This window comes from Cavia porcellus, unplaced genomic scaffold, assembly GCF_034190915.1.
Source record: "Cavia porcellus strain 051 isolate PalLab524CR breed Dunkin Hartley unplaced genomic scaffold, mCavPor4.1 scaffold_27, whole genome shotgun sequence".
NCBI lineage: Eukaryota > Metazoa > Chordata > Mammalia > Rodentia > Caviidae > Cavia > Cavia porcellus.
Window position 1 is genome coordinate 34,170,437 of NW_026947510.1, and position 27,442 is coordinate 34,197,878.

A 27,442-nucleotide genomic window follows, 5' to 3' on the forward strand; every position below is an offset into this window, starting at 1 on the left:
TCCCCTGTACCTTCCCCCCACAAAAAGGAACACAAGTTGAAAGTGTGCTGTTTCAACAGGTGCCATCCTGAAAAATCCGAGATGGGGATGATCGACAAAAAATCATGATATGGGCATTTTGGACGTTTATATTCCCGTTAAGCTCCTTCACACGTTTCCTAAACGCACTCAGTTAGGGATCACAAGCGGATGGATACCACAGGATATTAAGCAGCTTAAAAAGCAGAGACTGCCGATTTTCAAGGTGGTTTGCATGCACCTGCCGCCGGAAGCAAGATGGCGCTTTCCATCAGCACCTCTCCAGATTTCCATTACGTATAGTCCAGCACCGGTGGGGGCATCTTTGCCATTATCCAAGATGGCGAGCTGTGCATTCTCAAGGTTTCCAGGTTTCAATGTGGCTCCTCAAATCCGCGCCGCCGAAAAGGTTAATCTCAGGGACGAAATTGAAGGCGAGCGGAAGTGGCGCAGCGGAAGTAGTCGTGCAGCGCAACCCCCACCCTTATGTCCCGCCCCCGGCTCTACGCCCCGCCCCCAGCGGAGAGCGGAGCCAAGATGGCGGCGGAGTTGGAGTACGAATCTGTGCTGTGTGTGAAGCCGGACGTCAGTGTGTACCGGATTCCACCCCGAGCCTCCAACCGCGGCTACAGGTACTAACCGCGAGGCGCTGCCTCACATGCGCACCCATAGGGAATGACGCTTGTCCCTTTAGATGTCACGCTGCCTGCTCCTGTCATTGCCACCGATGAGTTGTCACCTACTAACATAGTCTGAACATCCTGTTTCTTTGCGTTCCTTCCCCTCTGGAATATCGCTGTCCTTGTTTCCGTCCTTTTAAATGTTTTTCTTTTACTTATGTTTATTACCACTCTGCATCATCCTGCCTCTCCTCCCCCATACCTCTGGGACATCCATCTGCTCCCCGTCAGGGCATCCATTCATGCCTGCTCCTTCGCCAGCCACTGCCATTCGTTCTTCCCTGCGTCCTTCAGCTTGTAATCTTCATCACACATCCGTTTCCTATTCTCGTGCACATTTCCTGGGTAATCATTGTTTTGATGGTCACTGGATGATGTAATTTAATCTTCTGTACTGTTATTTTTGCCATCGATATCATCATTCACCATTCGATCTCCTGTTTTTCTTGGCAGTGGACAAAGGTTGTACGTTTGCCAATGGTTGCTCAATACATTTCTTTTCATTATATTTTCTTGTTTATATAGTATTTTTGTTTTCCCTCACTTCTCCGTTAGCCACTCCTTTAGTATTTCTTTGAGAGTTAACGCAGTATTTTCTCTGTAGGGCTTAACAGACCTTGTAATCCATTGACTGCGAGGGATCTCAGGATGTTACAGATGTTTTGTGGTTGAAAGAGACTGGGTTATATGGTAAAAAATACAAGTTTGAACCCTGGTCACTTAATAGCTGTATAATGTGGGAGCAGGTCTCAACCTTTCCAAGCCTTAGTTTTCTCATCTGTAAGTTGGAAAACAAATATTAATGCTAGTATCATAAACTTTTCTTATGGATCTCACAGGGAATTTTGGAGAGTAAAATAAAATCATTTAATGGATGTTAAGAATGTAGGATGCATTAAAATATTATAAATATAATGGTTTTGTTTGTCTTTTGGACCCATGTCACCATGATAATTTTTCTTGTGATATTTATCATTATCTTGGCTGAAATGTTATTTTCTCCTTGGGTTCATTTTACCTCTACTGGAGGCTCATTCATCCCAAGTGAGAATCTGTACTTGCAGACCTATACACTAGACCTGGTGAGATGTACTTCTTGGCAAAGAGATGGTTTTACCTTTAGGAGGCTAGAAATCAGACCCCAAATTGACCATGAATATCAATCAGAATGCGTTTTGATGGCCATAGCTACTACGTAATTGTGACTCACCTTAGGCATCACCTTCTTTGGGAAGCTGCAACTGACCCTTCCATTCTGGTTTAGGAATTGTCTCTGCTTCTGCAGCCCCCTCGGCTTGTATCTGACACTGTGCTGTTCATTCTCTACTGTATGGATTGTTTAGTCTCCTCTTTGGTCAGAGGAGACTCAGAACTGCGTGAGCTCTTTAATTTTGTGCCACTAGGGTCTAGCGCAGTATCTGGCACATGATGAGTACTCCAAATGTTCACTGAGAGAAGAAATTAGATAATACAGTTCAACCTAATTACATAACATTGATTGAATTGCTGAAACAGGTAAAAGAACTTGTGATTTCAAACTTGTACATATTTCAAACTTTTAGTAATTCCTCCTTTTACTTTTAACTTTTATTTCTAGTTTACTTACAGCCTTTATCCTTTTATTAAGTGCATTGGGCCTTATTAAAGCAAATTCTTATTTTTTCTTTTACTCTTTTTCCATTACCCTTTTGTGTTTTCTGTGTTTCTTATTGACTTTTCTTAGCTTTAAACAGGCATTTGTAGATACTCTTTAGTATAGTAAGTGAACAGAACAGTTTGGTTCATTTATTTATTGGCCTGCCTTTGGCAAATCACTGAACTTTTCTGAGCTTTAGTTTTTTCATCTATAAAAACGAATCTAATCAATACCTTTTCAAAATCCTATCACTAAATTTTCATAAGAATGGTCATAATGCCTGCTTGTAGACACTTGATAAATGTGTCTTTCTTGTGTCTTCCCTTTCTCTCTCCCTACTCTACCCGTCCCCTTCCATATGTGTATGTGTGTGTATAGTAGGGATTGAACTCAGAGCTTCATGTGACATGCTGGGCAAATATTCTACCACTGAGCCACATCCCCAGTGAATAAATGTTATTTTTCTGTCTTTTTATCTGTGTAGTCTTTCTTATTGTTTCCCAGAACTCATTTTATATTGTGAACATGATTTATTGCCCGGGCTGCCATTAAAGGACAAACTGGATTTTTGGCAGAGGATTCTTTCCTTTGAGTTACTAACACGATTGAAGAGAATAAGTGATTTTGATTTGCCTAGTACAAACTGTTGCTTTCTAAACTCGCACTGACCAGAGTTTTAGTCTAAGAGAAGGAAAATTTAGGTTGATAAGACTTATAAATGATTATTTTTCTTTCTTTTTTTTGGTACTGGGGATTGAACTCACAACCTCGCATTTGCCAAGCAGGCACTTATGTCGCTGAGCTAAACCCCTGGCCCTATTTTTCTAATCTATAAAACTTTAAAAAAATTGGTTACTGTCTCTTCCCCTTGCTAGTCAGTATTTAACTTTTACTATTGCTAGTCAATATTTATTTAACCTTTTTTTTTGCCTTTTTTTTTTTTTTTTTTTGTACTGGGGATTGAACTCATGACCTCATGCTTGCCAGGCAGGCGCTTATGCCACTGAGTTACATCTCCAGCTCTTAACTTTTTTTTAAATATAACTTGTAGTGTATATTAATTTTTTAAATATAACTTGTAGTGTATATTAATGAAATGCAAAGAACAATAGACTTTGAAATGAAGCATTATTATTATGGTATTGTCTTTTCAGGAGATAGGGAAAACAGGGATTTCATGGCTGCTGTAAGGATTTAAATAACGTGTGACATCTCACTGTGATTCATCATGATTCATACATAAAGTTTTGTTGCTAAGGTAAATGAATATTTTTTAGGCTAGATTTTGGAGTGGAGAAGAACTGATGCCTGAGGCTAAGGGACTGATGCCTGAGGACTGCTGTTAAGAATGTCCATTCAGTTACTGAGAAATTTTCAGGTATTAGTTACTAGGTACGCAAGATAAAAAAAAGACGAAGAACTTGTCCAAAGAAACACATCCTGTAGGCTTGTCCTAATGGTTTCAGTTGTCCATTTGGTCTATGTCTAGGATAAGCATAAATGTTATGGCCAGGATAAGCTGTAACTACTTAAAAATTAATAGAGACCTGCAGAGTACTCTAATCTGGATCAGAGTCAGGTACTTAATGGTACACCAAGAAGTAAGGGAATGATGAGGATTTACTGTACAAATCCTGTTCAAAACCTCTGCTGACTATTTTTACTTTCTTTTCTCCTTTTTGTTTACTATCTTATTAAACTCATACTATTCAGAGATACTGATTGTTAATTTTCTAGCCTGTGTGTATCAGTCTTAAATTCTTAAGGGGTAAGTTATTAATAATTTTATTGTCCCATTCCTCTTTGTACTTCTGGCAAGACAAATGCAGTGTTATGTAAAATTGGTCATAAAGTAATGTTTTAGGTTTCATTCAGATTCATGTACACATAGATGCTAAGTGTTCAGTGTGTTGTAAGGTTTTCATGGACATTTGTGTCTCTGTTCCAGATGTCTTTCTTGAACTCTGGTCTCTTATATTCACTTTCGTACCCTATATCCTGTCTTGGAAATTCATTAGACTTTTCAAATTCATTGTATTCCGGACGGAACCCCTGACTTTTCTTCCTAGATGTGTTCCATTTAAAGGCTTTGTTTCAGTTACTGACAAGTCTTTTGTCAGGCTGAAAACCTTGGAGTCATCCTTGACTTCTCTTTTTCTTTTCTGCCACACACCTACCTACCTGTTAAAAAAATTCTGCTGCTTTTACCTTAAGTACATTCAGAACCTATCCAGTTTCTGGTATTATCTTTTCTAAGTCATCATCATGACTCACCTAGATTACTACTGTAGTCTGTTGACTAATCCTTCTGTTTTAGCTATCTTGTCCTTACATCTCTTCCACACAGCAGACAAAATAATCCTTATAAATATAAAGGAGATCAGGTCACACATCTGCCTAAACCCCCTAGACTCAGAGTGAAAGGTGAAGTATTTTCATGGCTTGCGAGGCCTTGCATTATCTGGCCGTTCTGTTACCTTTGCTGCTTGGTCTCTTACTCTGTTCTAAGCATAGTGATTTTTTTGGATGTCTCTTAAACATTACAGGCATGCTTCCTCCTCAACCCCATGTGCACTAGATGTATTCTTGTGGAGAATGTGTTTCCCCAGGAAAATGTGTGGATAATCATCTCACTTGCTCCTTATGTTTGTGTACAGTTCACTTTTCTAATGTGCCTATCCTGACCTTCCCGATGCCCCATTCTCCTGCTGCTGCCCAGTTCTCTTGCTGCCCCCTGCCTCTTAACGTACCTGTTTACTTTCTTTTTACTTTAGTATCTATAATTTTCTAAGATACTAATTATGTTAATTATTATATTTTCTTTTTTATTATCTGTGTACTATTGGAATGTAAGCCTCACAAAGAGAAGAATATTTTGTTTGCTGTTGCATCATAAGCATCTAGAACAGTGCCTGTGACTTAGTAAGTGCTCTGCAGTTTAGTGACAATTTGTCTCAAAATTAAGTTAAAAAAGAGCTAGGGATGTACCTCAGTGCAAAAGCTCTGGATTCAGTTCCCAGCACTGAAAACAAAAACAAAAAACAAAATCTCTATAAATATTGGTTGAAGGTGAAAGATAATATGTTTAGAGGTTTTTACCCTCAATATTTCATTTAGTATGTAGACCTCTGCTCCATAAAACATTGTTATGTGGAATATCATGTACAGTATGAAAATAACATCAGTATGAGAAATTTCATTTTTTAAATTTTTAGTTAAACATTTTTTTTTATGGTGCTGGAGATTGAACTCAGAGCTTCATATATGCTAGGCAAAGTTTTTACTACTAAGTTACCCTAACTCCAAGCAATTTTATTTTAAAATTTCTTTTATTTGTACTTTTATGTGTTTTTATACTTATTAGATAGATTCTTGTTGAAAAACTTTATTTTAAAGAAAACAAAGCAAAATAGAACAAAGCAGATCAGAATAAAACAATGCAATCAACACAGGATTTCAAAACAAAAAACCAGAAATTAATAGTGGTTACCATGTCTCTTGTTTTCTTCGAAACAGTTGTTCATATCCTCATACGCAATGAATTCAAACAAAACAAAATAGTATAAAACCAATCAAAACAAAAGACTGAAAGCCTTACAGGCCTTCAAAACCAGACAATAAGAATATCAACAATGGCTACCATAATGTTTCTTGTTCTCTTCAAAATAGCTGTCCATGTTTTCATCCATATCGAAATCAAATAATCGAAAACAGACTAAAACTAATCAAAACAAAGAATAAAAAGCATTATTGGACTTCAAAACAAGATGATAGTAAGTCAGCGATGGCTACCATAATGTCTCGTTTTCTTCTAAGTAGCTGTTGATACCATTACATGTAATAAAATCAATTCTTGTAAACTCTTTAGGAGAAGTTTTAGGCATGTGTAAGCCTATACATGTACATCTAGCCTTTCTGTATTAGAGGGGAAAAACAAAAAACAAAACAAATTACCAGAAAAACAAGAAACAAGAGACAAGTAACAGTAACAATCCAAAACAATGACATTATAGGCTTTCAAAACAAGATGGTAAGAACATAACTAAGGTTGTTATTTGCATAACTATCTTCAAAAGAGTTACTCTATTACCAAATGTAAACATGCAAAATTGATCTAATCCTATGAATGTTAACTGTTTTGTTCCAAGAACTAATAGAATTAGTGGCATAATCAGCTATCTTAAGTGTGTATATACAAATTTATATATTTTTTTCCTTTCCTTCTTTTCTCTTATTCCTTAAGTTATTTTTTCCCATTTGAGCAGTTTCTTACTCTTTTACAATATTTATTGAAGATTTTGTATCTTATTTACTCTTTAAATTTACATTAGGGAGACAATATAGTATTTACACATGTGAGTTTGATTTATTTCACTTATGAGTATGGTTTCAAGTTGCATACATTGAGCTATAAAAGCCTCAGTGTGATCCTTCTTTATAGCCGAGTAGTACTCCATTGTGTAAAAATACCACATCTTTTTTTATCCGTTCCTCTGTTGATGGGCATTTAGGTTGTTTCCAAGTTTTGGCTATTATAAATTGTGCTTCTGTAAACACTTAATAGATTCTTAAAGTCATCCAGCAGTAACATTTTTTTTTTTTTTTTAAGAGCAGAATACATTTATTGAGAGAAACAAAGCTTCTGTCTGAGAGAGTGAGACAAAGGGGGTAACAATGATTTTTACTTGCTTTGGATTATATGTAACATGACGCATGTCAGAAGAGATGATGAGTTATTCTTGTTTTTTGCTATGTAAAAAGAGTAACCAACTCAGGACAGCAGAATACAACTGTGGCAAATGATTCTGAGAAGGCTTTAAAATACTGAAATGCACCTGAGGCCTGAGGCTTCCCATTTTCCTGTCCTAGGGCATCTGACTGGAAATTAGATCAGCCTGATTGGACTGGTCGCCTCCGAATCACTTCAAAAGGGAAGATTGCCTATATCAAACTGGAAGATAAAGTTTCAGGTAAAGTGCAGGCGACCACCTAATGTATCAAGGATATTGATGTGAAGTGCTTTTATAAGTATCTTCAGGTTGGTGATTGGAATAGAAATAACTATTAATTAGAATTCTAGTTTTTGCCTCCTTTGCTCAAAGAGCTTCTTTTTCTTGTCTGTCAGGGGAGCTCTTTGCTCAGGCACCGGTAGAACAATATCCTGGTATTGCTGTGGAGACAGTGACAGATTCCAGCCGTTACTTTGTAATCAGGATCCAGGATGGTACCGGTAAGGGGTCTGGGTTGTTAGGGAAATAGTCAGTGTACTGCACTTCAATAACATTAGGTCCTTATTGCATTTCTCTTATTTCTGTTTGATAAATTATCTTTTCCTTTCTCCGAAGGTATTATGGTTGCTGACAGAGAAGGATTATCATGTTTGTAAAGATGGGAACACAAGTTTAAGATGTAATTAGTAGATGGGGCTTAAACCAGATGCCTATCAGAATGAGAAATTTATCAAAAGAATTAAAACATTTTGTTCATTTATTGTTTATGGTGGTTTTTAGTGGGACTGTCTTCAATTATCAGTAACTCTCAGCATTTGTTCGTAGTTTATAACAGAGACTGGCAAATGGAGATAGAAAAATCACTATTTTAGATTTGTGGGTCATATAGTCTTTATTAAAACTAATGTGCTTAGTTTTGTTGCAGTGTGAGAATAGCCATAGATAATCTATAACCAGTTTTATGTAACTTTGCCAATAACACATTAGTTAAAAAAACGATCTGTTAGCAGGCTTTGACCATGGCTTGTATGTAATTTGCCAACTTCTGGTTCATAAAAAGATTTTTTATCTTTTGAGACAGGGTCTCACTATGTAGTTGAGGGCTGGCCTTGAGTTCACTATGTAGCCCAGGCTGGTCTTGAACTCACAGCCATTCTCCTACTTGAGCCTCCCAAATGATTGGATTACAGGTGTGCACTACCATGCCTGGCTGTAAAAAGATGTTTTACCATCACAAACTTTTTATCTAGTGGGGGAATTGCTATGTTTTCATTGAATGGAAGTTTTTACAGGGAGCACTTCCTATTTTGACTGTTACTGTCTTTTTTTTAGGGCGCAGTGCATTCATTGGCATTGGCTTCACAGATCGGGGAGATGCCTTCGACTTTAATGTTTCCTTACAAGACCACTTTAAGTGAGTAAAGCTGGTCCTTTGTTACTAAGTGAAGTGGTCTTGGGATGTTGCTTCCCAGTTGAATGGGCACCGTGTCTCTTACCCTCTGCTTTGTTTATTCTGTAAAGTAGCTCATTGTGAATGTAAATCCACCCATCCATTTGTTTCCTTAAGTTATTTCTATATCTTATTTCTTTTCCGCGTAACTGATTTATGTTTTTAAACCTTGTTCATTGGCTTGTTTGTGCTTCTGAAGAATTTGCCTTGCTTTTAGGTAGTAGAAAGGGTATACCGTAACAGCAGGCTGTATGCAAAGTGTGTGGAAAGTTATATGCCAATATTGTTACCATATGAAGCTGACAGGTTTTACACATTTTTCTCAGCTCACCTGATTTTGGTGCAGTGATTATGGACAGCACTTTGCAGACCTTCAGCTTTCTCCTGGCACAAGTGTGTCTCTGCTTTTGTGCTTCAGGTCTCAAGTTGTGGGAGACATCTCAGTTAGCATGAAGTGTAAGCTGCAGGGATTAAGGAGCTAATGTCCATTCCAGGCAGCACTCACAAGGGAATGGGAGTCAGTGGCTAGAGGCGCTCTTTTTTTGGTGTTGCTGGGGATAAAACCTGGAGCCTGCCCTTTTGGGAGGGACAAATCTAATGGGCATTTTGTTTGTTTCCTCAGAAGATCTTCAGTGGGATTGAACCCTGGTTAGATACTTGCTTTTTTAATAAATTTGCTTTTTCACTCTTAATGGTCTCTCATACTTGCTTTCTGGAATTCCATTTCATGTAAGCCAAATATACCCAGCTTTGTGTGTCAAAATCTGCTTTTAGGGAATCCCAAACTAAGATCACATACTGTTTCCTGAAAGGTGGGTAAAGCAGGAAACTGAGATTTCCAAAGAATCTCAGGAAATGGACAGTCGTCCCAAGTTGGATCTAGGCTTCAAGGAAGGACAGACTATCAAGTTGAGCATTGGGGTGAGTATGGTTTTTTAAAATTTTATTCTCTTGTTCATTGCCCTGTGTTTTTTTTTTTTTTTTGGGTCCAGTGCTGGGATTATAACCCAGGACCCTTTGCATGTTAAGCAAGTGTTTACCACTGAGCTGCATCCCCTGTCCTTTTCTGGTGTTTTACAAGTCTGTAAAATCTTGCATTTTCTTTCATCCTTGTTTTTGCAGAACATTACAACCAAGAAAGGAGGTACGTCTAAGCCCAGGACTACAGGAGCTGGTGGCCTAAGCTTACTCCCACCGCCTCCAGGAGGCAAAATCACTATTCCCCCACCATCCTCAGTCGCCATCAGCAATCACGTCACCCCACCACCCATCCCAAAGTCTAACCATGGAAGTAGTGATGCAGGTAAATCTAACACTTGCAGTTTTGAAAAATCACATCCTGTTTCTAATTGGATAACAGCTGTTTGCCAAGCACAATATTGATGTTTTTATTAGGCGATGGTGCTTGGTGTTGTTGACAAGGTGATTCTAGCAAGGGCTCAGAGCTTTTCTCATGAACAGAGTCATGGTTCCTACTAGGTTCTTTGGCAGATATGTTGTTATTAAGAAGATCATTTCCTTCATTGTTTATTAGTAAGAGGCTAATAGGCATGTGAGTCAGATGAGTAAAGATTGTGGTCATGGCTGTAGGCATGTATATCTGAACACACCTGGTAAATACTTATATTTTTTGACTCTCAATTTTCTTATCTATAGAAAGGTTGTATAAAACTAGATAGTAAGGTCAAACGATGTGAGAACACCTAGCATAACTCCTGGAACGTTGTAACCTGTCGGTAAAGGTTCACTCAGTCTCCCTCTTCTGCCCTCCCTCCCACCTTCCGACTTCCTCTTCCTCAGTCTCTTTCTTTCTCTTTTTCTTTCTCTCTCCCTTCTTTCTTTTTCCCTTTCTTATTCTGTCTCTCTCATTTGCTGTATCTCCTTTCATCTGTTCTTTCTGTCTTTGAGGGTTAAATCCAGGAGTCCACACATGCCTAGCTAATGCTCCACCAGTGAGTTATATACTCAACGCTAAGGCTGTTTCTTAGTCCTTTCCATTTCTTCAGAACTGTGGTTGGAAGGGAAGGAGAAGACACCTAGTGTTGTGTTCTTCCCTGCAGTGTGGTAGAAAAAAGAACAAATACAGTTGCATCTTCTCATTTGAAAATTGAGAATATTAAAACTCAAAGGAATTTTCCTAAGATTAGAGAATCAGATTTTAGAAACTGGGAGTTTTAATATATTGAACAATGCAGGCTATTTTTTGAATTGATTACTAAAGGTAAGCTTTCTCTTTGTAGAAATTTTGAGATGAAAATATAGCCTACAGCCAAGGGTTAGCTCGGTGGCACATGCCTGCCTGGCAAGTGCAAGGTTGTGAGAGTTTTCTCTTGGGTATTTCCCCCAACAAGAAAGAAAAGAAAGTATAACCCATCTCTATTGGTGTTACCAGAAGATTCTAGGGATAGTATCTAAGATTTATTTTTAAATTAAACTTTTTGAGATCATTATAGATTCACATGCAGTTTTAAGAAGTGTTAGAAATTCTGTGTCCTTTGACCTATTTCTTTTTTTTTTTTTTTTTTTGTCTTTTTCCTTTTTACCGGTACCGGGGATCGAACTCACGACTGCCTGCTTTCAAGGCAGGCACTTACGCCGCTGAGCTAAACCCCCAGCCCCATATTTCCTTACAGAAGTATTGTTGATTATCACAGTAAATTGACAGTCAAGCCATCATCTAGTCTTTTTCAGATTTCATCCATTTTATATATCATTTGTGTGTATATATTTCTTTAGTTTTATGCACCTTTATCGTCATTGTGTTTAAGGAACAACCGTCATAGGCTACAGGATAGTTCCTCCTCCACAAAGATCTTTTGTATTGCCCTTTTCCAGCTGCACCTGTTCCCTCCCGGGCTTTCTTCCCCTATTGCTAGCACTCTGTGACCACTAATCTGTTCTATTTGTTATAACTTTCACTTCAGTCAAGTTCTGTAAAAGGATCATACAGTGTGTAAACCGTTTGGGATTGGGGTTGCTTTTTTTCCATAGTGAAGTTCTCTTGAGATTTATCAAGTTGTTGAGCGTATCATTAGTTTGTTCCTTTTTATTCTGAGTACTATTGTGTAATATGGATTATTACAGTGTGGTTCATGGTCACCCCTGGAAGGACATCTGGATTTTCAGTGCTTGGTTCTTACAAATACAGCTGCTCATATTTGTGTATAGGCTTTTGTATGACTTACATTCTTATTTCTAGATTCTTATTATGATTTCTTATTTTGTTTTATCTCCACTTGCCTGTGTTCAGATATCCTTTTAGATTTGGATTCTCCGGCTCCCGTCACAGCACCAGCACCAGCTCCAGTTTCTGCAAGCAATGACCTGTGGGGAGATTTCAGTACTGCATCCAGGTAGTGGGTGGAGGGGAACTGCATACTGTTACTCAGGGGAGGGAAGATATGCACAGGTGTGTTCAACTTTTATCTGGGACAAGGGGATTTGAAGATCATTATACAGTTGTTTGAAATTCTTGGGAGGGAAATGTAGGAATGCTGGAGATGGTGGGAAAAGAAAGCTGTAGGTTGAAGTTTGGGATGTTTTGGGTCTTGGTAAGTAGAATGTCCTATATATGGTCTAAGAAATTCTGGTCTGTAATTTCTTGGGAACTATTTGGTCATGAATGGGGTACTTACTTACCCTATTATTATGTCTTGAATTTCTCTCTGTTCTCCTGTTCTGCAGCTCTGTTCCAAACCAGGCACCACAGCCATCCAACTGGGTCCAGTTTTGAGCAGCACTGCATTGGCAGGACACTAAGAACAGACTTGAGGGCACCAGTCTTTGAGGGAGGTTAACCCTTTCCCTCCCCAGAACCAAAATTAATGGACAATCTTTTTCATAGCTTCTCCATTGTTTTCAAGCTGATTTATGTCACTTCCCTGTGTTGTTACTTGCTGTACAGCCAAGAGAGATCTGTTATTTCCTGCTCATTAACATGGCAGGAGAATAGTGGATCTTATCATACCTGTGCTGACTGTGCACGGTTCAGAAGGCCAGTGACTTTTTAAGAGGGGAATAACCTCTAACGTTTGTAAAGATGTTGTTTGTCTTCTAAATTCTTGAACTTATTTCAGAATCATCTCATGACCCTGTGTACCCCTTCATAAAGACCGTTTTACCAATTTCAGGGGAGAGAAAAGCCTTGAAATTTTCTTTTACCCTTTACCCAAGACTCTAAAAATGGATGGGCTAATCTCATTATTTACAAAGTTCAGAATTTTGAAGCTTGGACTGCATAGTGACTTCAAGACCAGCCTGAACTACATAGCAAGACTGTGTCTCAGAAAAAAAGTTGATGGGGCAGGTTTGGAGAAAGCTCTGTGTCTTGGGTGTCTTCTTTCCAGCCTCCTTTGGGCTTCTCTTGTTCAGTGAACAGTGACTATCCAGTGCTGAGTGCAGCCCGGTTACCCTCTTGAGTGTTTACATGTCTCTTCCTGAGATGAAAGGGTTGTGGCGGCAGCACTGCCACTGTGTGTTTCTGTTTTTGCATAGTGCAGGAACCCTGAGCAGTGGGTGTTTCTATGATGGAGAAGGCTCAAGCGCTGTGCTTTCCAAATCAAAGAAGTGTTGAATTTCTTGCAGCTGCATCTGGTTGCTGCATTGAAAGCACAGCATTCATTTGTAGTCACTCTTTTATTTGACTTAAAATTGAAGAGTTTAGAGTTTTTAACTTGATCAGTAGAGCAGAAAGGTTAAAAGCACTTAATTCCCATTCAGTACCCACATTGCCTTGCTGCCTGGGTATCTGACCCCTTCCCATAAGCATTTCTTTTCCAGGCCATCTGACTCTTCAGTAGAAAGCTGCTATTACATATATCATCATTTAGGAAGGAGGTTGAGGAGTCACAGTTTTCTTTCTGACAGGTTGTGCCTAAGGCTTTGGTATCCACTACCAAGAATATCTTCAAAGCAGGTTGCTGCCCTGCCGTTCTCTTTTCCTCTGCCCCACCATTCCTTTTACAGTGCTGTGAAGAAGTTCCCTGTCTTGGGGATTTTTATTAACTTACCTATTTTGTTCGTGGACAATTTGGAGGATTAAATAGAAGGATATAATTTCTTTCCTTAGACCTATTTGGTATATACATTCTGAAGGACATTCTGTCCTATATTTAGTTTCAAAAGGTATTGTTTTTTTTCTAAACTTTTTCTAACTTGGGGTCCATTTTTTTTTTTCCATTGCCTCTTTTTCCGGGCAGCTCTATTCTTGCAGAGCCATGGTAAGACATTTAAAAATTTCACTAGAAAACACTAAAGAAAAGTCTGTTGAATCACTAATGACTACTGGGAACCTGTTTTTCTCAATCTTCCTCCATATTGTGTTCTTTGTATTCTCAAGATGATAATATATTATGTATTAGAATTGCTGAAAAATTGAAAATGAAGTTGAGATGTATGTATATAAAGCAAATGCTGTATTGGTGCAATAATGGTAATTAAAATATAGAAAATGGTGCTGTTTCTTTTATCTTTTGTCTAATTACTTTTTAAACTTAATTGATGCAATACATATGGGCAATAAAAGGGTAGTAAGAGGATATCTATATATCTATGTATCTGTATATCTCATATATCTGTAGTTACTCATCTTTGAGAAATAGGACTTTTAAAAAGTAGAGACTAGACTTCTGCTCATGATTTTAAAATCAACATAATGCCCCTTGCAATAATTATTTATTTGCTGATATAGTTAATTTCACTTACCTCAAATTATGATTAAGGCCATCTCATATTGTAGAATTGTAATGCAGAAAAGAAAGAGATCAGTAGTAAGAGATAGGATTAAAGTCATAGTCATAGACTTTGGAAATTAGAGAAGATCTTAGAGACCTACAAAAGATGAATCAGAGTAGTAATATAACTTACTTCATAAAAAGTTCTTCAAAACAAAAATTGCTCTTTAGTAACATGTAAACCTATGAATGATAAAATGACTCACCTGACCAGAACTTCTGGGAAGATGATAGAGTGGTAAACAGCCCAGAAACAGCCTGAGATTTGATGCCCAGATGGTGGAATATAGTAACATGAAGAGAAGAGGAGGAAAGTGAGTCCTTAGGACCCACAAAGGATCTGAGGCAAGAATTGAAAGCCACGGGGAGAGTGAAAAGAGACTCCAATGAAGAAGAAGAAAGTGGCAGGCAACACTTTCACCTTGATCCCTAACTGGGAGAGGCAGCTCACGTCATATGCAGACACACGGCGATTACTAGAGGCAACCCTAGAGGCCTCAGTCGAAAGATGCACCAGTGGAACATGGTATCTGATGCAGTGGCTGGTGAGTTATTTGGGTTTAGATGTACCGCAGTTGGCCAGTGGCTATCTTGGAGAGAGACCAACTCAGGTCGGAACTTGGGGAAGCTGAAGGCTGGCTTCATCCAGCAGCTCTCATTGTCAGGGTGAGGCAAAAGGGAGCAGAGTCAAGCTGGCAGGAGGTGCAGTGAGTGTTGGAGGCTGAAAAAAGTTGAGTTCCAGCCTCACAGCCAGGAACCAGCCTGAACTTAAGTGGAACTAAAAGTATGAGCTTGTAGCTTATACTGCCCGTTGTGAAGGTACTGACTTACTGGATTATCTACTAGGATCTGGACTCCGTTTGCCCACTTTGCCAGTGACAGAGGAGACATGCCTTGAGGTAGAGTTTTTTTTTTTTTTTAATCTTTCTGAGACAAGGTTTCACTATGCAGTTCAGGCTGGCTTTGAACTTGCAAGGATTCTCCTACCTCAGCCTTCCAAGTTACAGGCATACTCCACCACTCCGAGCTTTTTTCTTGTTTTTTAAAAAAACTGATCTTGTTTTTATATGACTGGACATTGTTTCTAGTTTTTTTGCTGTTTTGTTACTATTTCTGCCTTCTCTTTCCCTCCAGTCTTCACCAGTTTCCCAAAGTTTGCATAATCCTCTTTTGTCCTCCATCCTCATTTCTAGTATCTTGTATTTCTCTGTTTCTCCCTCCATCACCCTAATACCTTACAAATTTCAGTCCTGAGGGTAAACTTGCTATACTGAGGATATATTTACTCTACAATTTTCTGGTTTCTTTTAGATTTTGTTATGTAGCCATAAGTTTAGTTCATGTTTTGAAGGTGACACAGTAATAGTTATCACAGTTTGTCATTTTCTAGGCTGTTTAATGCTACTGATCCTGGTGATTGTACTGCTCTAGCCAAGGTGACATAATTGTTCTCTTCAGTGTTCTTAGTATGCCAAGACTGAGATTGCTTAAGGGTCATAAAAAATACTATTGGCCAGTGCCAAAGAACCAGGGGCTAGGCCAAATAGGTAGCAGCATCTCATCTGCAGTAAATTAAAGAGGCAGGATTTTGCAGTAGGCTCAAAACCCAAAATCCAGCTACGCCTGGAAGACATCTCTGAGATGTATTGATTCCCTAAAGTTTCTAAATAGCAGTAAAGCTACTTGCCATAACCAATTTATAAGTATCAACCTGAGTTAAACTAAAAAAAAAAAAAAAAAAAGGAGAAAATGAGAAGAAACTTAAGTGATGTACAACCCCAGATATCCAGCTCACCAAAGGTGAGTGAGGTGGAACAATCTGAAAGCCCCTCACCTGGACTCTAGTAACAATGAATTAACAAAGCAGATTAAAAAGGCTCTAGAAAAAAATAATTCATCAGTTAACTACAGAGATGGTGACCAAAATGAAAGCAGATTAACAAGGCTCTAGAAAAAATAATTCATCTGATGACTACAGAGATGGTGACTAAAATGAAAGACATGCTTAGTGACTCTATAGCAGACACAGATAAAAGAATAGAGATGCTTAGGAAAGTGATGTAAACCTTGAATGTCCAACATAGAAAAGAAATGAAATCTATGAAACAGATTCAAGCAGATATTTAGGAAAATAAAAACTCCATTGAAAGTCAACTCAGCAAAATGAGCCAATGTGAGGACAGATAACCAGATCTAGAAGACAAGATTGTGGTTAGAGATTGTGAAAAATACAATTTAAAAATGGTGAGGGACTATTAAAAATCCAACAGCTGCTAGATGATGCAAAGAATATAAGGTTGAACAGAATCAGTGAAAAAGCCAGAGATAGAAGACATATAAAACCTGTTCACAGAAGTAATAGCAGAACTTCTCTAGCATGGAAAAAGAATTTGACATACAGATAAGTGAGGTATTTAAAACTTAGCCATGATCAAAATAATCTACATCAAGGTACATAATAGTCAAGATTTAGACTTCAACAGAAGACATTGTTTTTTGAGACAAGGTCTCATTAAATAATGCAGACTGGCTTTGAACATGCTGATATAGCCTAGGCTGTCCTTGAACTAACAGCAATCCTCCTGCCTCAGCCGCCCAAGTGCTGGGATTACAGGTATGTGCCACCATGCTTAGCAGAAGAATTTAGTATTAAAAATTGTGAAGAGTAAAGAAACAAGACTGGGCGTGGTGGTGCTTGTCTGTAATCCAGCACTTGAGAGGCTGAGGCAGGAGGATCACTAAGAGTTTGAGAGTAGCCTGGGCTACAAAGTGCGTTCAAGCCCTGCTTGAACTGCCTAGTGAGGCTCTTGTCTCAAAAAAAAAAAAAACAAAAACAAAAACAGGAAGTCCAGTGGAGTCACAGTAGACTTCTTAACACAAAAACTCAAGGAAAGCTTAAAATATTTCAAGCCCTAAAAGAAAGACAAAACCTCTCTCATTGTAAGTTCGATACAAGCCTAGGGTAGATCAGGAACAGCCTATATAGACCCTATAACAACAATAACATCAAAACAACCTCAGACTGACATTGCTGCATGTTGACAATATTTCCAAGTTGATAAGAGAAATAAGATGCTTCTGTGACAATCTCTGAAGAAATTCATGACTACCAAAATGAAAGTCAGAACTCCAAAATGTTCTGAAGGACATTCTAGAAGGAGATGACAAGGATTACAACTCCATAAACCCCAAAAGAAAGAACCCACAAGGCAAGGCAAGCAATTAGAGGGGCAAAAGAACCAACAACAGAAAAATATCACAAGGATAAGCCAATAAATATCTGTTACACTGATCAGTATTAATGATCTCAATTCAGTCAAAAGAATCTGGCAGAATGCATCAAGAAGAAATATTCAACAATATTTTTCATACAAAAAAACACATTGAGTCCAAGAAAATTCATAGGCTGACAGCCAAGGGATGGTAAACTATAATGTGACAGGAATCAGGAGAAGTGCAGGACTAGCTATTCTATTTACAGACAGTGAATTTCAAGTGAAGACTGATTAAGAGACAAAGCAGTTCAATACATATTTTTGTAAAGGGAATAACAAGAGGAAGAGATAATAATTATCAGGGACTTGGTTTAGTCTTCAGTCTATTAAAATGAGATACAGGAAAGACTTAAATAGAAGAGACAATGTAATGTTTTGGGGAATGTAGGAAGGTCAAACTCTGGGAGCTAAGACCAAGGCTTTTCTGCAGTACCCATATTTACTGGGTTTTCAGGCAAAAGGGATAGCTGAGGCAAGAACTAGCAGGACTGTGGATTTATTTATTTACTTTTGCTACTGGGAATCGAACTGTGGAATGTGCGCTTGCCAGACAGGCACTGTGCTGCTGGGCTATATCCCAGGCAGGACCTTGGGTTTAGATAAAAGGCTTCTTCAAGCAGCAAGATTTACCAAATGAGAGAACTATCCTATTTCTAAGGTTGATGTTTACAGCAAGAGCCAAATAGCTACAGCTGTAGTCTTATTTTATTGGAGTGACAGCGAAGTGTCATCATCTGCTGTGGCTTTATCTTGCCCTCTGTCTCACAATATCATAGACCAATACAGGCCTCTATTGTGAGTGTTGACATAGAGAGTTATATTTATTGCATGTCACCCACTATTCTTTGAGCAAGTCACCTAAGCTTGGGACAGACTCATAAGTAAATATAAATAGTCAATTGATTAATTCTAAATCCTGCTCAGAGCTGCTTTGTAATATTCTTCATCAAATAATCATAAATATGTATGCACCAAAGAGCAGCACACCCAACTATATAAAATATTATTGAACATGAAAAATCAAACAAGCACTTTCTGGGCATGACAGTGTATGCCTGTGATCCCAGCACTCAAAAAGCTGAGTCAGGAGGATTGCTATGAGTTGGAGGCCAGTGCAGGCTATATAACCAGCTCAAGGAGAGTCTGCACTGCGTAGCGAGACCATGCCTCAACAAACAAAGAAAAAACAAGCATAACAATATCAAAATGTCATACTGTATTACAAGTGCCTACAATTATTTGTCAATTAAAATATCAAAAGAATCAAATAAGCATTAATACAATTATAATGGAGGACCTCAATAACTCACTGTCACAAATAGATCAACTAGACAAAAAATTCAAAGAAATATAACTGAACCAAACTTTAAAAAAATTTTTTTTTTATTTTCAAGACAGTAAAATACAACAAAACAGGACAGAACAAAGCCCATCAAGACAGTGCAATGAAATTGGTACAATACTTCAGAGCAGGATACTGGGATAACAGTAATAGGTACTATAGTATATCTTATTATCTGCACAATGGTTGTCCACTCAATCAGGTATAGCAAAATCAAACCTAAAACAGAACAACATAAACAAAATATTGAATAGAACAAAACAATCAGAACAAAGCAGAGCAGTGAAAACAATATTGGCCTTCAAAGACAAGAGAGAAGGAAATCCCCCATATTTGCTATATTGCATATAGTTGTCCTCCCAAGAGATGCTCAGACCTCTGGCCCCAGGTCAGCATTATCAACCCAACAATACAAGCATTTGGTTGCTTTATGTACCTTACTTGCTGTCAGCTATGACTGACCTTGAAACTGTCCAGTTGTTAAGGGCGGAGGGGACATGGGAAGTTTGATTCTCAGCCCGTGCGCCAGTAGGCTCACAGGAGATGCTGACTTGTTCTCTCCCTGGCGTGCTGGCTGCTTGCTCGCGCTGCTTTCCAGGAAGGATGGCTTGTTGCTTTCTTGATCTGTTCCCCAAGTTCCAGGATGGCTGATTCTCAGGAGACACTGACTTATTCAACCAAACTTTTGAACAAATTGACTTAATAGATGTCTACAGAGTGTTCCACTCCACAACATCAGAACACACATGTAAGATGTTCTCCAAAATGGATTACATGCTAGCTCATAGAACATTCTTAAGTGCAAAGAATTGAAATTATCCCATACTTATTATTAGACCATAGTACAATGAAATTGGAAATCAGTGCCAAAAGAAAACATCATTTCATAAGCACATGAAAGTTAAATAAGACCATCCTGAACAACTGATGAATTATAGACAAAATTAACACACCAGAACTTATGGATGGGACACACTGAACACAGTCCTTGTGAAGGAAAATTATGGCATTGAACTTTCACATCAGAAAAACAATGAGCTCAGATAAAACAACCTAATGTTAAACCTCAAGCTTCTAGAAAAAGAAGAGCAAGTCAAGCCCAAGGCATATACAAGGGAGGAAATGACAAAGATCAGAGCAGAAATTAATGCAATGGAGATTAAGAAAGATTCAATGAATCAAAGATATGATTCTTTGAAAGATTAAATAAAAGTGACAAATCCTTAGCCAACTTTATCAAAAAAGGAAAGAAAAGACTTAAATATATGCAATTAGGAATGAAAAGTGTAAAATCACTGCAGATCTTACAGAAACCAAGATCATCTATGCTTTGAGAATTTCCATTCTAATAAGATGGAAAATGCAGAATAAACAGTTTCATAGATCAATATGAATTATCAAAGCTGATTCTAGGAGATATAAAAATCCTAAATAAATCAATATCAATCAATGAAATTGAATATGTAATAAAACCTACCAATAGAGAAAAGCCTAGGCCCTGACGGATTCACTCCTGACTTCTGTAAGAAATTTAGAGAAGACCTAATGCCACTACTTCCTCATACTCTTTAATGAAACTGAAAGGGAAGCAGTACTCCCAAATTCATTCCTAGATACCAAAACCAGAGAAGGGCTCAACTGAAAAAGAGTACTAAGGGCAATCTCCCTAATGAACATAGACACAAAAGTCCTCAATAAAATACAGACAGAATGCAGCAAATCATCAAGAAAATTATACAACATGATTAAATAGGATTCATCTCAGGGATGCCTGGTAGTTTAACATATGTAAATCATTAAATGTAGTACACCATATTAACAAAACTAAGGACAAATGCCATATGATCATCTCAATAGGTGCAGAAAAAACTTTTAATAAAGTTATTTTAGTTACTTTTCTCTTGTGCCAAGAAAAAATACCTGACACCCAAAATTAAGGAAGGAAATGTTTTTCTTTTAGCTCACAGTGTGTGGAGATTTCAGTCTGTAATCAACTAGCTCCAAGGCAGGGTGGTGTGGCACAGGCTCAACACTTCAAGGCAGCAGAAGACAGCAAAGCAACAAGGGAAAATGTAGGCAGAAGCAAGTCTTTTTTCCTCCTTTATATTGTTCACAGGCCACACCATTCCAGGGCAGGAGTAGCACTTGTAAAATCTACTTGTCCTTCTCTTGCAAAGGATGAGAATGTTTATAAAGTAAGGGCCCTGGCTCCCTGCTGAGTCACTTAGTTAAATTCTAAACTTCTCAAGTTGACACAATGTATCAATCATTACAAAAGTCCATCAGCCATTCATGGTAAAAACCTTACAGAAAATTGGAGTAGATGGTCTTTATCTTAATCTAATAAAAGCCATCAAGAACAAATCAACAACCAACATCATCAGATGGTGGGAATCGCTTTCTGTAACAACATTGCAAAGTTCTGGGGTAGTAATCTCAGCACAAAGCCCAGCACAAAGAACTGGGTACTGAGACAAACAGATACTAACATCCCACTGTTAACTGAGAAGAATCTTGAAACAGACAGAAACCAAGAATTTCCTAAACACAGAAAACATGCCTAAGGAACAGAATTTTCCTAGAGAGAATTTGATACTAGTGTTATAGGTACCTACTAAAAAACTTACAAGGATCAACACAGAAAACAAAATAAAAAATTTTAAATAGAAAATGGTAAGGTGAAGAACCAAGTTGCAATCTCAGATCTTTCAGCCCACCCAGAAAAAGTCCAGGAGACAAGATAGAGGAAAATGACCGAGGATTTAGCTCAGTGGTATAAACACTTGCCTGACAAGCGTGAGGTCATGAGTTCGATCTCTGGTACCAAAAAAAAAAAAAAAAAAAAAAAAAAAAAAAAAAAAAAGATGACATTAAGATAAAGGAAAATGGAGAAGACACATCTACAATTCTGAAATGATAGCAACCAAAGGAAAGAAATAAATCCATGAGAATCCAGGGGAAGTCAGATCAGAAATAATCTCTTGGTAAAAAAATAAAGGTCAATACTTAAAAAGGAATTGCTCAGCAAATCTAGAGTGGAGATAGTTTTTAAAAAGATGAGAATAGAAAAAGGATGGATACTAAATGATCAATAAAGGAAAGAAATAGAACACATGAAACAGATTCTAACAGATACCCAAGAAATTAGAAATTCAATGGAAAGCTGCCAAAACTGCTTGAACAAAACTGAAGACAGACTTTCAGACATTGAAGCTTGTGGGAAGCCCTGTAATTGGCTGCCACCTTATATCTGCAGGCAGCACCACCTTAAACCCCTCTAGGAGTTAAGTTTGGTAGTTAGGCAGCTCCTTGCCTAGCCTGTTTGGCCCTTTCAGGGATTATGTTAATCAGCCCGCTGGCAAGAAATCTGAAAATTTGAATAATCCTATAACCCTTGGTCTTGCCACTGTTGCTAAGTTACCTGCTGACATCTCAGAACCCAACTTCCTCCTCCCCCAATACCCTATATATTTGTTACTCTTTCTTTGAATACACGAGACTTGATTTGATTTCTGACTTGTCTCCATTCTTCATGTCTCTTGTCCTCTCTCATCCCCACTCCCCCTCTAGGGTCTCCGTGGACTTACTTGCAGGCTGGGACAGAAGAGAGGATCACGGCTAGCAATCATGAAAGGAAGCATCTCTTAACATAACAAGGGATCGAGAAATAACGATTTAACACCTGCATGATACAAAAAATAATAATATACAACAGATGTCACTAATAAAGCAGGAGTCAGGGCCGGCCACAAATACCAACACACTCTACCACTTTATCTTTTTTTTTTTTTTTTTTTTTTTGTCTTTTTCATTTTTATCGGTACCAGGGATCGAACTCACGACCGCCTGCTTGCAAGGCAGGTGCTTACGCCACTGAGCTAAATCCCCAGCCCCTACCACTTTATCTTTGATAAAGGGGCCAAACATGTTCATTGGAAGAAGGACAGTCTCTTTAATAAATGGTGTTGGAAAGACTGGCTCTCCATATGCCAAAAACTAAAACTAGACCCATGCCTATCACCATGTACTAAATTAAAAACTAAATGGATCAAAGATCTGAATATTAAAACAGAAACACAATCTATTGGAAGACAAATTGAGTAAAAACTTTGAAGATATAGGGGTAGGTAGAGAATTCATGAACAAGACTCAAACCTCATGGGAAATACTTCCCAGAATCAATAACTAGGACCACCTCTTATTAAAAAGTTTCTGTATGTCCAAAGAAATCTCCAGCATAGTGAAAAGAAAACCCACAAACTGGGAAAAAAATTCTAGTGAACTGTCCCTCAGTCCAAGGACTTCTGTCTAAAACATATAAAGAATTAAAAAAAAAATCAGACCCCCAAAATTCAAAGATCCAATTCAAAAATGGGCATCTGAGATGAATACACAATTCTCAGATGAAGAAATACAAATGGCAAATAAATACATGAAAAAATGTTCATCATCATTACTCATTAGAGAAATGCAAATTAAAATCATACTGAGATTCCATTTCACTCCTGAAAGAATGGCCAGGATCAAGAAAACTACCAACAACAAATGCTGGAGAGGCTGTGGGGGAAAAAGGAACTCTCCTGCACTGTTGGTGGGAGTGTAGACTGGTGCAACTATTGTGGAAGTTAGTTTGGAGATTTCTCAAAAAGCTGGGATTGGAAGTCCCATTTGTTCCAGCTATTCCACTTCTAGGCATATTCCTGGAAGAACTGAAAACATACTACAGTGATATATGTACACCCATGTTTATAGCAGCACAACTTATAATAGCCAGATCTTGGAAACAACCTAAAGTGTCCATCAACTGAGGAATGGATAAAAAAGTTGTATATTTATATAATTGGGTACTACTCAGCTATAAAGAATGATCACTTTGAGATATTTATAAATAAGTGGGTGCAGCTTGAGACCATATTCATAAGCGAAATAAATCAAACTCACATATATAAATACCGAATAGTTTCCCTAGTGTAAGAGATGGTAACAATATATAAAAGTATGTGGGAATCATGATTCCCCATTATATTGTTTTGAAGCTTTATAATATTTTCACTCATTAATTGGAATGGTGTTAGTCTGGAGTGTTTGGTTTTATTGTCTGTGATGGTATAAACAGTTATTTTGAAGAAAACAAGACATTTAATAGCTAGTGTTGATTTAATATCAGCTTGTTTTGAAGTCCCATCAAGCTTTTGTTCTTCTGTCTCCATTAGTTTTATCATGTTGTATCTTATTGGATTTTATTGTAAGCGATAGTATAAACAAAATTTTTTATAGACAAGAAGATAATATAGAAACTATTGTTCATTTTCTGTTAGTTGGTTCTAAATACCCTGTAATACTTTCACCCTCATGAATGGTTTTACATTGTCTTGTTATGTTTGATAGTATAGTGTATGAACATATACTTAAATATTTCAAGGAAAGAGACACTATGGTAACTACTGTTATGTTGGGTTATCTTGTAGTGAAACACTATGTTGCTTAAATTGTTCTGTTCTGACCTGTGTTGTTATGTCCTCTTTTATCTTAATCTTTATTTTTTTTAAATAAAAAAAGAAAAAAGACCTACATCTGAAGTGTATAAAGAATTGAAAAAAATCAGACCCTCCAAATTCAAAGACCCTGTCCAATACAGCATTTGAGATGAATGCACACTCTCAGAAGAAGAAATACAAATGACAAATAAATACATGAAACAATGTTCGGCATCACTGGTCATTTTAGAAATGCAAATTAAAACAATGCTGAGATTTCATCTCATTCTGGAAAGAATGACTTTCATCAAGAAATCAACCAGGAAGAAATACTGGTGCGGCTGTGGGGGAAAAGGAACCGTTTTTTACTGTTGGTGGGAGTGTAGTCTGGTGCAATCACTGGGAACCACTGTGCAGATTCCTCAACAAACTAGAATTAGAGGTCCCACTCAACCCACTATTCCCCTTCTGGCTCTTATTTCAGAAGAATTAAACATCATACCAGAAGACATATGTCCACTCATGTTTATACCAGCACAATTTTTTTTTGGTACTGGGGATCGAACTCATGACCTTGTACTTGCCAAGCAGTTGCTTGTGCCCATGAGCTAAACCCCTGGCCCCTACTAGCACGATTTATAATAGCTAAATCTTGGAAATAATCCAAAGTTCATCACTGAGGAATTGATAAAAAGATGTGACATTTTAATACAATGCAGTAGTATTCGGCTATAATGAAACTTTTATAGGTAAATGGCTGTAACTTGAGATCATACTCATAAGCAAAATAAATTAGACTTGCGTATGTCAACCATCATATTGTCTCCTAGAGTGAGAAGCTGAAGAGTAAATAGGATCCAAAATGTTCAAAAGATATAGTGAAATGGTAAGAAACTGCTCAAAAGAAAAGAGAAATTGGGATGAGAAAAAAGAGCAAAGAAGAATGGGAAAAGGGAAAAATACATATACAAGTAGTTAAGATAGTTATACTATTAATTTATTTTTGTTCATTCAAATGAATAGTGTGTACTTATATTGTCTGATCAATTTTTCATGCCTATAATTTGTAATCTGAGTAACTGCTTTGAGGATAACAATAGGCAGTGTATTAACCATTGTCACTCTTATTATCTTGTTTTGAATCTTGTTTGTATCATTTTATTGTTTTTTCTATTTCAAATACAAAAAGAACTTGTTCCATTAGTTGTGATTTCGGCGGAGAGGGACTGTACATCAATGAGTTCAGTGTTACTTTTCTTTTTTATTCATTTTCACATGAGTTGTTCCTAGTCACCAGACTGAAGTGTTGTTAACCTACCTCCCTGTGGTTGTAGATATTGAGCTCCCTAGTCTGTAGCTGGGAGAGGGTCATGTAAGCAGTGGGAGAGAATGATTTTACTTTGGTATACAGACTCTTTGGTCTGAAGAAGGAGCACTGAGTATTACGTGATTAATGCCGTGGCTTCCTGTGTCATTTTAATTGTAACTAGCTGAGATGATATCACACTTTGCTTTTTTAAAAAATAAGACTTAAAAACAGCATTACTCACATTGCCTTCTAACTGTGCATAAAATATATGGTTTGTAATTATAAGGCTCATCCTCAAGAGTTCCCCATCAACGATAAATCCCTTTGAGAAGGGGAAAATTTTTATTTGCCTGTATATTCCTAAGCCTGAGGATGTCCAGGCATTAGATGATCTTCCTTTCTCCTCCCTTCTTCACCCCTCCCGTCCTTCCATCTCTCTTCTTTTGTGATACTGGGGATTGAAGCCAGGTCTCTTGCACTAAGCTACATTCCTAGACATCTTTTATTTTTTTTTATTTTGAGACAAGGTCTCACTAAGTTTCCTAGACTGGACTTGCACTTCAGTCCTCCTGTCTTAGGCATATTATAAATGTGCACTGATGGCTTTCATGGCAATTTAATTTATTTGTATTTTTATTGGCACCAAGAATTGAACCCAGGACCTTATACTTTCCAGGCAAGTGCCATGCCACTGAGCTATACCCCTGCTCCTTAATTTATTTTTAATTTTTAGTTTTTTTGAGGCAGGGTCTCACTTTGTAGTTCAGGCTGGCCTTGAACTCATGGCGACCCTCTTGCCTCAGCCTCCCTGGTGCTGGGATTGCAGATGTGCACCACCATGCCCAGCTCATGGCAGTTTTATAGGCTGATATATAAGATTTTTCACAGATAAAAATTTTCCATCTCATTTTAAAAGTTACAAGACATGGGAATGGTATATATTTTTGAAAGATCTAGTGTTACTGTACCTCGTTATTATCAGCGTCAGTAGTAAAATAATTGTCCATGCTTTATGTCATTAATCTAGGAATAGTATCTGCCCCTCAACTACCCAAATGTGGTAGGATGGGTCTGTAATCCCAGCACTGGAGACACTGAGGCAGAGAGATCAGGTTTGAGGCCAGCCTGGGCTACACAGTGAGTTCCTGTGTCACAGAAAATTCACAAACAATAAAGTAAGTTAAAATACAACATTAATTATGTTGGTTTGCTTTTCAATATTTGCTTTGCTTTTTTGTGTGTACTGCACAGCCTTTTAAGGCAGGACAGCTTACATCCAAGGGCATCTGGCTGCATATTTTGTGTGAGACCACTAGGGGGTGGCCTCCCTCTTGCAACACCAGCACCATTGCAGGAAACGCTCATCTTCCAGATGGTGGGAATCGCTTAAAAACAAAGCAATGAATGTCTTTGGAGGCTGAATTTGAGTTGGAACCTAATCCAACGTCTGTTGAGGATGTAGAAAAGTAACTGGGCAGGCACAAAGTGAATGATACTATCTTCAGAGCTTTATACTTCAATAATTTTTTAATGGGAAACATTAAGAAGAGGTACGCTGGTGGTGGTGGGGGTGGTGGTTAGGCCATTGAGGACACTGTCCTTGAAGGGGTGATGGTTGTTTTCGTGAATTCCTGAGTGGGGGACCGGTTTTCTTTGATTTTTCTCCTGTTTGGGGAAATATATTCCTAAGCATTTTATAGTGACACTAGGAATTGAGATTGTTTTGTTTCTTCTTCAGACAATTTGATATTTTTTTGTTTTCTTGGGGGGTAGGGGGCAAAAGCAGCATTTAT

At 37.8% G+C, this 27,442-nt stretch overlaps 1 protein-coding gene across 1 annotated transcript; it reads left to right on the forward strand.

Moving 5' to 3' along the window:
- The first annotated feature begins 465 nt into the window (after positions 1–465).
- On the forward strand, positions 466–13,968 carry Necap1 (NECAP endocytosis associated 1). Its single transcript, XM_003470291.5, has 8 exons — positions 466–650; positions 7,204–7,304; positions 7,460–7,564; positions 8,397–8,478; positions 9,327–9,435; positions 9,637–9,817; positions 11,765–11,867; positions 12,199–13,968. Exons 1-8 carry the CDS (start codon positions 505–507, stop codon positions 12,245–12,247), a joined length of 876 nt encoding a protein of 291 aa, XP_003470339.2. The 5' UTR covers positions 466–504; the 3' UTR covers positions 12,248–13,968.
- The last annotated feature ends 13,474 nt before the right edge of the window (positions 13,969–27,442 follow it).

Bases quoted from the DNA above. Each gene is read 5' to 3' on its own strand.
- Necap1 (XM_003470291.5), top strand. From the start codon at position 505: ATGTCCCGCCCCCGGCTCTACGCCCCGCCCCCAGCGGAGAGCGGAGCC. The intron at 7,565-8,396 runs GTAAGGGGTCTG...TCTTTTTTTTAG, and splicing joins CAGGATCCAGGATGGTACCG to GGCGCAGTGCATTCATTGGC. The intron at 9,436-9,636 runs GTGAGTATGGTT...TTGTTTTTGCAG, and splicing joins CTATCAAGTTGAGCATTGGG to AACATTACAACCAAGAAAGG.